At 44.3% G+C, this 15,286-nt stretch overlaps 1 protein-coding gene across 1 annotated transcript; it reads left to right on the top strand.

Annotated features, from left to right (window-relative positions):
* The first annotated feature begins 95 nt into the window (after positions 1-95).
* Positions 96-14,909, top strand: LOC139607741 (transcription factor COE1-A-like). Its single transcript, XM_071460888.1, has 6 exons — positions 96-887; positions 1,675-1,831; positions 2,597-2,660; positions 4,050-4,105; positions 10,671-10,744; positions 14,762-14,909. The coding sequence occupies exons 1-6, from the start codon at positions 757-759 to the stop codon at positions 14,907-14,909; spliced, it is 630 nt and encodes a 209-aa protein (XP_071316989.1). The 5' UTR covers positions 96-756.
* Positions 14,910-15,286: the final 377 nt, after the last annotated feature.

Below are 15,286 nucleotides of genomic sequence, written 5' to 3'. Positions count from 1 at the left end.
CTCCTTCTCCTCTCGTCCTGTCCCCTCCCTTCCTCTCCTCCGGTCCCCTCCCCTCTTTCCCTTCCCATCACTGGCTCCCTCTCCCTCTTCCCTGCGGGGCGGGAGAAGCCCGTGTTTGGTTCTCAGAGAGAGTCCTTTGGGAAGAGTCACAAAGCGTTTTCCTCAGAGAGAGAGCGGAGTGGCGAGAGCTCAGGACTCATCCGCAGGAAGCAGCGCTGCTCTCGAACCTCAACCCACGTCCCGGACCACTGGGCCGGGGGACGAGAAGAGAAGGCAGAGAGCGAAAAGGGGAAGAGAGAAGTGACAGGCGATGATGACATCTGATCAAGGTGCTAGCTGATCTCTCTTTTCTCTGTGACAGCTTGAAAGTGTGGATCTCACCGGGAGTGTCTTTTTCGCACCTTTCCACGCTGGGTCAATCCGCTTCCTGACGTCCTTCTGGCGGTTTTAAATCCGCGTTTTAAGTGACTGACATTTTTTTTTTTTTTTTTGGATCCTACTATTCCGATATGATCCCCCCCTCCGTTCCCTCCTCAGGACTAGAATTAAAGGAATAAAGAGTTCACCGCTCGGTTTCCAGCGGGGCGCACGGAGCAGAAGCAGCAGAGAAGAGCGCACCCCACGGTACCCCGCCTGAAGACCCGAGTGAGAGATCAGGAGAACAAGTGCACAGCGAGGCAGGGAGAGACAAGAGGGGGAAAAAAACAAAAACAAACAAAAACAGAGTCACAGGCACCAACCTCCGGAGGTTTGTTCATGTTTGGGATCCAGGAGAGCATCCAGAGAAGCGGCAGCAGCCTGAAGGAGGAGCCGCTGGGAGGCATGAACGCTGTCCGGGGCTGGATGCAGGGGGGCGGCGTGCTGGACGCCAACACGGCCGCCCAAAGGTGAGCTGTGCCCGGCTGGAGGGGACACTACCACCCTCCTTCTTTTCCCAATAACATGGACACAAGGGGATATTTCTGTCGGGACCTTGCAGCTGTCTGCGCAGGACCTGGGTCTGAGTTGATGGGGGAGAAGCAGACGAAGCTGCTGTCCGGAGGAAGAGAGTTGGATTTAACTGCTGCTGTGATCATTTGGGAAATTACGATTTTTATGCAGAATAATTTCACAACACATTGATTAGGCCGATTTTAAGGCAACACACTTAACAGTTGATGGCTAGCAGTTAAATCTCTACACCCCGCGCCCTCTGTCCATGGTTGGCTCAGTTTACTGAGCATGAAACCAAGAGATCAAATAAATAAATATTGGCTTTTTTCTTGAGGTTTAAATGAAGAAAAGAAAATTCTGTCCATCTTCCCTCTTTTCTAAGCAAACTCGTTAGTTGTTTTCAAGGGAAATAAAATTCTCTTGTCCCGCTGAGTCAAGTAAAGTGGATAAATGTTGAGCTCCTGTCACAGCTTATCATGAAGAACGACCTCCAGTAAAAACAAACCTGCTTCTAATTTCAGAAAACCCTCGGTTTGGGATTTTTTTTAAATTTTTTATTATAATTATTGTTTTGATAAAACTGCCTTTCTTGAAAATCACAGCTCGATAAGAATGTTAAAGATCAGCTTAATCAAAGCAAATAAAAAAAACAAAAAAAGCTGGATTTACACTTGGTAAGTTCAAACTTTGCAGCCTCTCCACTGTTCTAACGCCGACTCTTTGACGCCTGTGTGTCCGCAGTGGAGTGGGTCTGGCCCGGGCTCACTTTGAGAAGCAGCCGCCCTCCAACCTGCGGAAGTCCAACTTCTTCCACTTCGTCCTGGCTCTGTACGACCGCCAGGGTCAGCCGGTGGAGATCGAGAGGACCAACTTCGTGGACTTCATCGAGAAGGAGAAGGTCGGTGCACAAACTCACGGTGCTTTGATCATTTCTAGATTTAATATCCTGTAAGATCATTTTTGATTTTGGAAAGGCCTGAATATCCCACTGTGGTGTGTGACACTACTGATGACAGTGTTTAAAATCACGTTTTAAACATTTAAAAGAACTAAACTGATCAATATAAATTATTATTATTATTGGTAATATTATTAATATTATTATTATTATTGATAATTAATTAAAAGTGTAACAGACCCAGATAATAGACAATATAAGACGTACTGTGACTCTAAAACCTATTTCGATTCATTTGTGCATTTGTGAAATAAAAAAAACCTGTTTGGACGTTGAAATTTAATTTACGGCTCAATTCAACACAACCACTTGTTCAGTATAAATAAACAACGGCGGGCCGAGCTCTCTGCTCATCAATTATGACACCGTTTAAATGAGATGAAGTGTAGCGGGAGAATTTAGTGTTGCATTTATTTGCCCTGCAAACATAACCAGTAATTACAGAGGAATTAAAAAGCCACAATAACACCGTGATTACACATGGAGAAATTACAGGGCCGCCCCGCTTTAATATGTCCGCTGCGAACATAAATCTCATGTTTATTTAATGTATGACCGGTGTGAAGAATTCAATTACTCCCCGGGTGTGTTCTGTGTATTCTGCAGGCCCGAATGTGCAGGGAGGTGTTTTTTTTTTTTTTTTTTTTTTTTTAAAACGATCCTAATATTTCAATAATCAGCTCAGTGTTTGTTGTGTGTGTTAAGGAGACGAGCGGAGAGAAGACCAATAACGGGATTCATTACCGGCTGCAGCTTCTTTACAGTAACGGTGAGTGAGGAGCCTGTCACACAAACACACACTCTCACACTTATTTTACTAAAAATTCACCAAATCAGCTTTGATTGGCTGTTTGCACCTGCAGTAACTCAATATGCACACGTGAAGCGGCTGATGTATGTATTCTGATTTATGGTGGAAAAATGTGCAGCACAGGGCCAACAGGCTGCCAGCACTTGTTCATGTCACAGAAGCTGCAGTGTGATGTTTCACTAATGTGTGATTTGACTGATTTTTGGATAAACGTCAGTGTGTGTGCAGCAGCTGCTGCAGGCCATTAGTACCAGCTTTGTGGCTTTATCACTGTCGCTGTCCCCAAAATTAGTTATTGCAGCCTGAAGTGATCTGTTTGACAAGTTCGAGCTGAAGTCTTCTGGTTGCAAGTTGTTGTGGTAGCTGTGGATTGTGGTGTTCAGGCCTCCCAGCTCAGTCTACAGCTGAGAGGGGAACAGCATGGACTGGCAGGAGCATCTAGACTCCTCTGGGAGTAAGACATGTGGGCATAAAGCACACTGTGCAACGTGTGAGCTGTGGTTATTGACTTTAACATCTTTTGCATGTGGAAATGGGCATTGCAAGCGATATTGGCTGCAAGGGACAGATGTTTTCAGCTAAAAGCCAACAACATTAAACATCATTATGAACCATGAATGGGAGACTAATGGTTTCTGGGTGTTTGAATCGCAGTTTTCAGAGACTCCAGGGTGAAAGGATAGAGGATATCATTGTGCAAAATGTAAAATCCTTTGGGTTACATAAATAAAACTAACTTGGTATAACAGTGAAAAGAAAAACAGAAGTGGAGCAACACTTTTTTTTTTTAAATGTGTGAACTGTTTAACAGCTCATGGATAATTTCTAACACACACACACACACACACACACACACACACACACACACACACAGACACACAAGCTTGTTACCTCTTACAGTGAAGCTACTGTGTGTCTGGTTGCGTGTGTGAGCAGTTCAACCAGAGACTAATCTGCATATTCCCTCTCAGATTGTTTTAGGTGACTTATTTTTTGAGGCCCAAAGAAGTGAAATTATTAACAAGATTTCCACCAGAAAAAAAAGAAGCTATTATTTTTAAAAAGCTGAAAAATAGATTGAATATAATGTCTCAGAAATGTGTTTTTTTTCTGCATCTCTGCATCTCTACCCTCTTATTCACCTCGTGACCCCTAAAATGTGCGGGAGCTTCCTGTTGTGCAAGGCAGGAATAATTAAGCTCATTCATTTTTTCCCACTCTGATCACTTTCTTATGTTTAGCTAATTTGACACATTTTTCAGTGCAGTTTTGTATGTTGCTCTGTTTGTCAAAATCTATGTCAGGCTTGTGATTTTTTTCTTCTTCTCTTCTTCTGCTTCCCAACAGGCATCAGAACAGAGCAGGACTTTTATGTTCGACTCATAGACTCCATGACTAAACAGGTAAACACACATTTTAACACACACACACACACACACACACACACACACACACACAGACACAGACACACACTCTCTCTGTCACCTCTCCTGTTACCTCTCTGACAATGAGCAGCTCCACTGATCTGCCTGTACCCCGCTGCCCGCCTCTATCTGCATGTACTTTGCACACACACACAAAAATGAGTGTTTATGTGCATGTGTAATTCTGTGGGTGGGTGTTTCCAGAGTGTGTGTGTGTGTGTGTGTGTGTGTGTGTGTGTGTGGGTGGGGGCACACACACACGCTGCATGGCTCCAGGCGTTTTTGCCTGTACTTCTCTCGCTGTGATTAGAGTGAGGAGGCAGCGAGCGGGTGTTGAGGAACAGGAGCGTAATTCTGCTGCTCACAGTAGGAAGTGGAAAGATATAACGGCACCTCTGGGATTTGGTCTGCCAAGTAGAGAGCATTTTCTGATCAGATCCAATTTTTATGTTAATGTTTGTGTTTTTGTTTATATGTACTTTTATGAGAGAGAGAGAGAGCGACAGAGAGAGCAGCAGGAAGAATTAGGAGAAAGAGAGGGAGAGACAGTGTTAGTGCTGGGTGCTGCTCAGGTGAACAGTTGGGATGAGGACTCATTTTTTTGTTTTTTTGCACAAGAAACACAGAGTGAGAACTTTCCGTCTGGTGTAATGCATCGTATACGTGTGTTTAGTGTGTGAGTCAGTGTGTGTGGCAACGTACGAGGAGCCAAGAAGCCACACTATGCGCTGAACGCTCACTAATGTGACTCCGTGCTCTGATAGAGTCTCACATTGCTGCTGCCATGCCGCACCACATACTGTGTGTGTGTGTGTCTGTGTATGTGTGTGTATATGTGTGTATGCGTGTGTGTGTGTGTGTGAGTGTGTGTGTGTGTGTGTGTCTGGCAGGCTTAGGGGACCACACTGTTCCCTAATGACACTGTTTAGCTTGAGCTTGGTGGGGTGACAGCCAGATACGTGCACACACACACACGCGAGCACACACACACAGTCAGGCCTTTCTCCCAGTGGAAGATTCAGACAAGAAAAAGGCGAGTTTGATCCCCTTAAAAAATACACACTCACACACACACTCACACGCGCGCACACACACACACACACACACACACACACACACACTACCACACACACTTTCATTTTTCATGCTCACTGTTGTCTGACTCATTAAACTGCTAATTCTTTAGTCTACTTCATTTTTTTAAGTTTGAAAGGGAAAAGTCATTTTTCCTAAGAGATGCTGATGCAGGTGTTTGCTGCACCTGTGGGCATCTGAGTGCTGGTCTGTGTGTGTGTGTGTGTTGAAGTTTGTGTGGCAGTGGGGGGTTTATATGTGAGTGAGCGCATGTGTACAGTATGTGCACAGGCACATAGGCAAAGAAACTGCACATGGAGCAATAAGGCATGCTTTGTTGAGTGTGTGTGTGTGTGTGTGTGTGTGTGTGTGTGTGTTTGTGTGTGTGTGTGTGTGTATGTGTGTGTGTGTGTGTTTGTGTGTGTGGGTGTGTGATTCCCAGTGGTACAGCAATGGAACACTAACAGGTGGTCAAATCAAAACAGCCCTGTGGTTGGCTTAGATGGTCAGTGATGTCATGGCCACTGTCTCTCTAACCACACACACACACACACACACACACACACACACACACACACACACACACTCAGTCACTGCTGGTCTACAACTCATTGTTCCCAGTAACTTTTGTCTTAGCAAACAGAAAAAATGAAGCTGCATGGGCGACTCTCTAATGTTACATCAGCATAAAACACAAACAAGTGCAGCCCCATTCATCAAAACTGAAAATACTCCGACATATTAACATGGCCAACAAGTAAGTGAAGGGATGCTGTTAAAAACTAGTGTAAACATTGCAGTACAACAGGCCTGTAGAGAAAGTCAAGCTGAACACTGACTCCTGCTCCAGAAGCAAGAAAACCTCCTTCAGAGTCACACTGACATTTGTAATAACAGGAGTTTCTTAAAATCCCGTAAAAACAACAAAACAAGACACAACAGAAACACATACATGTTTTCTGTTTTTATCGGCCTTTCCCATGAGCCCACGACCGTCACAGGTTAAACATCTCCAGCTTCACATTATGAGGATGGCTGAGTGGCTGCAGCTATGAGGAAGGACTCAGGTTATGATTCGGCTGTAATAGTAGCACAGCTCTCACTTGTTTCAAAGATGAAAACTCAAACTTTTTGAATGCTGACAAATTAATTGGACGTGATGGGTTCAGGTACTAATAGCAAGTGCTGAAGATACTAATTTATCTCAGAATATAGATAGTAAACCCCAGGGACATGTTACACTTTTTTTTTCAAGACCAATGAAACTAACCCTCAATGAGAGATTGCACAGAGTCACAGAAGCTAATGGAGCAGCAGCCTGTCAGGAAGTGATGTCAGGACTTTGTCTTTCTCTGTTTTCAAATATGATTCATTCATTCCTGCAAAATTCTTGTCTTTTCTCTCTCTACCTCAAACACAGCGACCATATACACATGGGTGCATTGTATGATGTCAGAAATTACAGGTGGGGCCTTTAAAGAACAGATTTCCACCTTTGGTTGTTGTTGTTGTCAGGTCGAGTTTTGCTGAGCTGCAGTTGTGCTGCATGGTCGTACATTGATTGTGTTTATCTGATAGTGATTCTTCTGCCAGTAAAGTAAAGTCTACTCCAGTGTTTGGCACCTACTTTTGCTATTTCAGTCTGTTTTCCTGTTTTGTGCGTGTGTGCGTTGGGTGGGCAAGCGCTGATGTGTTAAATGGAGGAGCAGAGCACCTCCTCGTCTTCAGAGGCAGAGCGTGGCGTCGGTTGATCACGATTCTCTTCCAGAGAATAAAGCGTCTGTCACTGCGGCCCTGTCGGATCACTAGCTCGCTAGTCGACCTGACACTAACGCAGGGGGAAGTGTGTTCCCCTGCTTAACGGCTCCTTGTTTACACGCCGCGCATGTCACGCTACTTCAAAGGCGGAGGAGAGAGCGGCGGAGATGCTGCATGAAAGGCTTGGTGAGGCGGGGAGAGAGGGAGGAGACAGAGGAGGAAAAGGCAGATGAAAGAGAAGAGCAGACAAGACGAGGTGACAGTGTGAAGAAGGAGCTGGCCGGGACGGGAGAGAGAGGAAGTTACACACTTACACAGGAGCCTGACGGAGAAGGTGGATTGAATGTTATTTGCACTTTGTGTTAATTGTGTCAGTTTTTTCCCGCTCGGATCTCCAGGTGGCTCAGGGTTGCCAAGCAGGAGAGAAACTTCAGGTCTCAGTTTAGCACAGTTTTTACTGTGAGTGGCAGCTTTTTTATGATCCACGTTGTCTGAGGCTTCATGATGCAAACAGTCCAAACAGAATCCAAACAAAGCAAGGATGGTTAGGTTTTGACCCAGACAACAGGCAACAAAGAGTCAGCTGGGAAGAACTGAATAAATATTTCACTTTCTCTCTTCTAGCCGAACAACTCTTGATGCTCGCAGACATCTGTCCTCCATCCCGCTAAAGATTTGAATCTGTGTCTGCTGCAGAGCGAACAGCGGCGTTGATAGATTTGAGAAAACCTTTAAAAAGCATAAAGCATATAAGGATTTATTGACCTCCTCTGTGATTTTGGAGGAAAGCACAGTTACATCCGGCCTATTTCTGTTTGTAAAGATAAATGCATTCACCTGGTCCAAGGTGTGTGTGTGTGTGTGAGAGAGAGAGGGAGAGAGAGAGAGTGGGAGAGCGGGAGAGGGAACAAAAGAGCAAAAGTGCAAAGAAGAGAGAAGAAAAGAGAGGTTGAGATGACATTGATGCATGTTTGTCCTGGGTAGGAAGCAAGTTCAGAGGAAGTTGCCTGGCCCACTCTTTTCCCATGGCACAGTGAGCAGGTCTAATCATAGACAGAACTATGGCTTATAAAGTACATTTCCTATACAAATTGTGTCTGTTCTATCTTTTCCTAATGTTCCCACACTCAGATTTGCTTTCATTAAACCATAATGGAGGGAAAATATTACAGCTGAGATGTTGATGGAAGGGGTCTCGAGAAGCAGTTTCAGATGTCTTGGCTGTTGGACCAACCTCAGTGTTATGTTACCAGGAGCTTCTTTACTTTGGCCGAAGTCAGTTAAACTGTTTTCAGTCTGGATACCTGTTTATTTTGTTTCTTGGGATACATGAATTGGCTTCCCAAGCGGCTGAAATTGTAATTCAGTCTCTACTCTGCTGTCACCCTGTGCAGCTTCTGTGGTGGAAGCGGCCCTGTTGGAAATATTAACTTAGCTATATCTCTACCTGTAGCTGCACTTTCTGCTTTGAGCTTAGATTCATTTTGTTTCATATTACACACACTCTTGCCTGCACTGACCAGGCACGCACAGCCACCAATCAGAATCAGTTTTCAATCAGAATATATGCATATGCATGGAAAATTATAGTATTGTAATGGGGCCACTGTGACTGTCTTCAATTAATGCTGCAGAGCTCCAAGCTATTTTCTGAGGGTCGCGTAGGGCCATAGCTTCTACAACTGAGAGGCTCAGTCCATAGTCTTGGTTCATGTTGGAGCCCCATATGGAACATCCTCACCCTGGGGCCCTTGGTCCGAGCTCAAACGCAGGCAAGATCAGACAGTATTTTTTATTTTAAAGGCCTCTCCTCTGTGTCCTATCTGCTTCTTCACACAACCACATCATCCGTCAGGTCTTGGAGCGCAGTTTTTCCAAACTTCTCCACCAACTTTTCTGCACAAAAATGGTGCAATGAAAGGTGAAGCTGAGCCTTGACGTTGAGTAAATGGTGTCAGAAATGTAACCCAGTGACTTCTTGTAAAAAAAACTTGACTTCAGCGAATGTAAAAAAAAAAAAAAGAGTTAGGGATCACTGGGGAAATGAAATCAGTCATTCATCATTTCCAGAGTTTTGAGTTGAGTTTTTGAACATACAAAGTTTGTTTGACACTTCATAACCTGTACCGGTCATAGTGAAACAGAGAAAGGTGAATTTGCATTATCGGGGACACATTTGAGCCAGTTTTCTGTTTTCACACATATAGCGCCAGCACCGAGTGTTGCATGCTGTTTCGAGTTGTTAAGCTTTCACTCTGTTAAATTACCTTCATTTCTACTGTTCTCCTGATGGTGGCGGGTCGTCTGAACCTGACTATTGTAGAGGACGGTGAAACTTCTTCACTGCTCCCTGGGAAAAGTGAGCTTGTCACTCGGTGCAACTCGCTGCAGTGTGGAATGACAGATCAAACAGACTGGAATAGACCAAAGACAGACAGGGCGAGTGCACTGACTGATAGATAGCTTAGTGGCGTGTGACTTGTGCGTTCGTTTTATCCTCAGCTTATGTACCCTGAACCGGAAATGTTGTGTAATTGAAGTGGGTGAAACACCTTTTCAGGAGCAGGAACTGTGACCGCTGCTCTGTGGATACACAGCTTCGTTCCTTTTGTCACATTTGGCTTCAGAGATTCACCTGATCAGCGAGTGAGCAGATGAGATATGATTTGTTGTCTTGTGGCTTTTCTGAAACAAAGTGCCGGAATGAGGTGTGTGTGTGTGTGTGTGTGTGTGTGTGTGTGTGTGTGTGTGTGTGTGTGGGGGGGGGGGGGGGGGGGGGGGGGGGGGGGGGGGGGGGTGACAGACGCCCCGTGCAGAGACAGTGGGTGTGAGTGTGTCTATGCGGTGTGGAGGTGTTATTGCTGAACTGCGTGTTCTTTGAGGTGAAGTGGGAGCTGTTATAACCTGATGGAAGAAAATAAAGGTGCAACACAGCAAGAGTGTAAAAAAAAAAAAAAAAAAAAGAACACAAATTCCAACACAGTTTGACATTGTCATTGTGTTTTCACCCCAGTGCCCTGCTGCAAAATATCATCATCTCCTCTCACCAGTTTGGTAGATATTGAGTGCAGTGCACTGAAAACATGCAAATATATTTTTCATGCATCCATGCACTGATGCAGACTGATGCCTTTATCAAGATTATGAACAGTCTTCTTTCACCGTTGTCCGAAAGTGATTACAACTGTAATCTGTGTATTGCACAGAATACCTTGTTCCTTTATTATCATAAACATGGCCACTGTAGTTTATTTTGAGTCAAACATACATACACTATCTTGCTGCTGACAAAGAGCACCAAACTTTTGTTTGCTAAAAAAACACAATGCCCAGCTGTTTAAGGAAATGAATTATTATTTTATTTTGAACAAAGCTGTATATTGACAAACGTTTACATCTTGTACATAAGGTTATTCTATAAAAAATACTTGTTTTATCTTCTAACTTGAAACTGGATGACAGCAAGGTGGTACATGTTGTTTCTATTTCTAATATTCTTCAGTGTTTGTTAGTGACACACATCAAGATGTGCTGTTAAATACTGTAATAACACAGTCGAACAGCTAAAACGCGTATTTTCGTCATTATAACTTAATCAATACCATGTCAGGGGTGGAGAGGACTGTTTGCCGGGTTGGAGCCCTACAGGGTTGATTCTGTTTTGTCTGTCAGCTCACAGCGTTTCTTCCTCTCTGTGTCTCTCTCTTTTCAGGCGATTGTTTATGAAGGCCAAGACAAGAACCCGGAGATGTGCAGAGTGCTGCTGACACATGAGATCATGTGCAGGTGAGGATGACTGCAACACGTCTTTCATCAGCTCGCCTCCATCCTCGTCACAATCCCTCCTCTCTCCTCACCTCTCCTCTCCTCTCCTCTCCTCACCTCTCCTCTGCTCTCATCTGTTCCTCTTTTCTTCCTCTGCAACATACTTTGTTCATCTGCGGAAAGTTCTCACCAGTCACCTCCCTGTGCTCAATACATTTCTTATTTTGTCAACCTCATTAACCCCCCCCACCCGTTCCCATACACATGAATCCCTGTCTGTTGAGGAAGATGAGTTTTAGCTATCAGAGTCGTTGCTTTAATTATAATCTAAAGATGAATTTCTTCGGAAGTAGGTTGGGAGGAAAGACTTCTATTTATAGAGGCATTTTGCCAACCTATCCTATACAATAGAGGATGTGTGTGTGGATGCATGCGTGGTGTGTGTGTGTGTGTGTGACGCCTGGTTAATTAGGACACAGAGAAACTCATTAGTCAATCTGAACCCTCCTGTTGTTTCATGGCTAACAAATGGGCCTTCTTCCACAATCTGACTATAAAATATAGGCAGGGACTCACACACTCACACACAGACACACACGCATGGTCACAAAGGAGTATGCATATGCACACTCGCTCGTGCACACCACTTATAAAAATTCAAATTTAGCACATGAATTAAGTTGTTCTTATTCCCTGACCTTGTCAGTGAACAACTTTAAGTGTAACAATATAAATTGGGGTTCATCTGTATGCACAAGCAGGGATTTAAACCGTGAAATCAGCCACACTAATATTTTATTCTATAGCTCGCTGAATATTCCTCAGGCAGTTCAGCTGCAGAGGTTTATGGAAAACCCATTGAAATGCTGATGTGATTTGCAAGGAATTTATAAATAAATTGTATTTGGCAACAGATTTTACTGTAAATTATTGTTGTTCATCATGTGGCAATTGACCTGAGGACATGATTTAAGTGTTTTGCATTACATGTACGGCATACGTGAACTTGTGCAGCAGAGAGGCCTCCACCCTGCGTCTGTCCTGCAGGATTATTCAAACATTCCCTCAGGGGGAGCAACAGCGCAGCAGCGTTGCACAAAAATACGACTTTTGCAACGAGTGTGAACAGTTTTGCTCGTCTGCAGCAGCTGCCGAGGTCAAAGTTACGGCTGTTGCCTCGTGTTCTCACATGCTGATTGTGCAGCAGGGGCCTCACCCACAACACACAACGTGGAACACACAGCACAAAGAGCTCAGGGCGTCCATTAATCCGTGTGGCTCATTGTCATGGCGGTGCTATTAGCCATATGCTCCCAGCCAATCTGCCACCACACAGGCCGGCAGTGAAAACCCAGTTAAAGCTCTGGCACGAGCTATTGAAAGGTTTTACTCCTGAAGGGACGACAGGGGCTACTGAGCCGTTTGTATCGTGTTTCCAGTAGAAATGTTGGTTTAAGTGCATCTCTGTATTTAAAGCATGTAGAGAAATGTCAGCAGATTTCTCACTGACAGTAATTGCTTCTTGAGAATGCAGATTATGTTAATATTGAAACGCTGGATATCTCATCTGATAATCAAACACAGAGTAATTTATTGTTCTATTTCTAACGAAGTGACGACACAGACAACAGCAAGCGCAAACTATGAACAAATCCAGAAGAATATTTTTGATTTGGATGGAAACTTTATTCACCTTAACAGTTATAGTGTGCACAACAGTCAAGTGTTCATGTTTGTATGATTCATTAATTCATCATCTGGGCCATAAGATATCTGAACATTCTTCCCAAAGATGCCCAACAGTCCAGACCCAAAGATGTTGAACTTAAAGCAGCAAATGTTCACATCTGAGCAACTTGAACCTGTGAATTTCTGACATTTTTCTCACGTAATGAACAAGCAATTATCATAATTGTTCACAATTCGTTTTCTATAGATTAATGGACTGGTTGCTTCAGTTGGCTGCCTTTAATCACAGCTATTGCAAAAATTTATGACGCACATTACTTACATTTTCACATCAAGATCAGGTGAAAATGGCATCTTCCAGTCATGCTTTTGAGACTATTGTGTGCGTGTGTGTGTGTGTGTGTGTGTGGTGGGAGGAGAAGGAGATGCAGGGAGAGAGCAGATGATTAGATCACCAGGATCCAGAGCAATAAGTGCTACATTACCCCCCATCCCGCCCCTGGTTTTCCTTCCCCCCACCCCTCCATTTATAACGGCTTCCACTCTGCTCCCTTCTCCTCTTCCTCCTCCGAGCACCACCTCCTCATCGACCCCTCCCCACCCCTCACTCATCCTCCCCCTGCCTCCATGCCCCTCCTTCCTCATCGCTCAGCTTTCCTCTTTCCCCTCCTGCTCCCCATTTTCCCATCGCCCTTCTCCGTTCTCTGGTGGCGACCGTGTAGTGACCCAGATCACAGAGCAGCGGAGAGGAAGTGACAGGGAGAGCAGAGCGAGAGAGAGAGAGAGAGGGAGGCAGAGCGGCAGATAGTGAAGACAATGTGTAAGGTGTAACATATCAGTCTCTTTCTTTTCACCTCTGCCATCTGTGACAGAGGGGAAACCTGAGTCGTCTCCCCTTCCTCTTCTTCCCACCCTTCCCTCTCCCTCTCCCTCTCTTGTCTTAGCTTTCCCTCCCACGCTCAGCCTTTCACTCTTTACCCCCCTGCTTACACCTTTATTCATAATTGATGCAAGCAAGAAAGACAGACGTGTAATATGTACATGTGTGAATTTTGGTACACATGCCAGGTTTTTTTTTTTTTTTTTTTTTTTTTTTTTGGCTTGTGTGTGTTTATCCCTCCCTCTCCTCACCTGAGCCTCAGGCCTCTTTCGTCCTCTCCACCCTTCACCTCCTGTTCATCAGTAGTCTACAATTAGAATGGGATAGTTGTCATGTGGTGTTTTAAAAGAGATCCACAGCAACTCTTCACCCAAAATTAAAGCCTGGTGAAAAGCAGTAAGTGAATCTTTACTGGTTCAAAACTGCAAAAGGTTTTGCTCCAGATTTAAAAAAAAAAAAAAAAAAAAAGTGGGTGCAGCTCCCAGGTGATTGTCTTGTTGGTCATCTTATACATAAAGCAATAAGAACATACTGTAGACCTCATTATCTCTGTTATTTATGACATGATTTCCAAGAGAAACAGTCAAAGCTGAAATCTTCATATGAGGTGCCATAGATTTTAAAGGGGTTTTTTTGACATATGGACATAATATGCAGCACCACTGTTCCTCTGTTTAGGGAGAGCCCTGGGACATCATTTGGTGTTCATTTGCCGTTTTAGCTAAATTACTACCTGGATGGTTTGTGCATTGTGCTCTGCTAATAAACAAAGAGGCTGTTGGACTTGGAGTGTAACCAAACAGGATATGTCACCAACTTGGAGCAAGATCCGAAAAAGGAGCCAGCGATCGGCAGCCAACACTAAACACAAAGATTTTTTTTAATGTTTGGAAAGGGAAAGAAAAAAAAAAGATGTTAAACGTAATGTTTGTAACCAGATGGCTTGGTCAGACCTGACTTCATATACAACATGGATGTTTGTCCATCCACAATGTAACAGTGGTAGAAAAATGACAGAACTAGAAACATACATACAAACTGTGTTGTAACAGGTTTGAGATTAAACTGCAGGTAGCAGCAAGATGTAGCAGGGTTTCAGAGCACATCACAAAACGGCTAAGCTCACCATCTGGCTAGTCCCCTGAAAATGCGGTACATTTCTCCCTCAGATGCTGCTATACTCTCGCTTTCCTACTCTTATAAGTCTATTTTTATCCAGGCTGTCAGTGTAGCCCTGGCAGACTTTCTGTAAAACTCCCGTTGGCCTCTTTTACACAGATTTGATCAATTGCTGTGAATCTGGTGACACAAACTTTACATCAGTGCAGACAAAGCGCATAATGTACCACAGTAACACGCCCATTTATACGGCTGAATATGAACTTCCAGATACTCTACTGTATGTTCCCCTTGTGTCTAACTCTGTTCTAACTTCGCCCTGTGTCTTCTTTTCTCTTCTCCTCTTTTAGTCGGTGCTGTGACAAGAAGAGCTGTGGAAACCGTAATGAGACACCCTCAGACCCTGTTATCATCGACAGGTACCATCTCTCGCTCCGTCTCCGTCTGCCTCTCTCTCCTTCACACACACACACACACACACACACACACGCTGGATGAGGGGCTGAGGTGACCTGTGTTTGAATGGCGGCGTGGGATGGGCTGTTTGTGTGTTTAGATGATCGGCTGTCAGTCCTGAAATAGATGCTCCTGAGATAGAAGTGATGGCTTCTGAAGCCAGACAGAGTGAAACATTTGAGGCTTGGCGCTTTGCATTTATAACACAAGCAGCAGGACTCATGAGAGGAGGTGAACACACACACACACACACACACACACACGTACATGTGCATGGGCAGTTCAGTAATGTTATTACAGAGGGCACACAAATGCGCATCAGCTGCTCAGTTACTACCTCATATTTGGCAGATTCAGCCTCTCTCTCTCACACACACACACACACACACACACCTTCAGACTTGAGTGAACAAACAGTG

Source organism: Trachinotus anak, unplaced genomic scaffold (assembly GCF_046630095.1).
Source record: "Trachinotus anak isolate AG129_WGS33_773 ecotype Australia unplaced genomic scaffold, CSIRO_AGI_Tana_v1 ptg000024l, whole genome shotgun sequence".
Classification (NCBI taxonomy): domain Eukaryota; kingdom Metazoa; phylum Chordata; class Actinopteri; order Carangiformes; family Carangidae; genus Trachinotus; species Trachinotus anak.
This window is presented reverse-complemented; position numbering and strand designations above follow the sequence as displayed.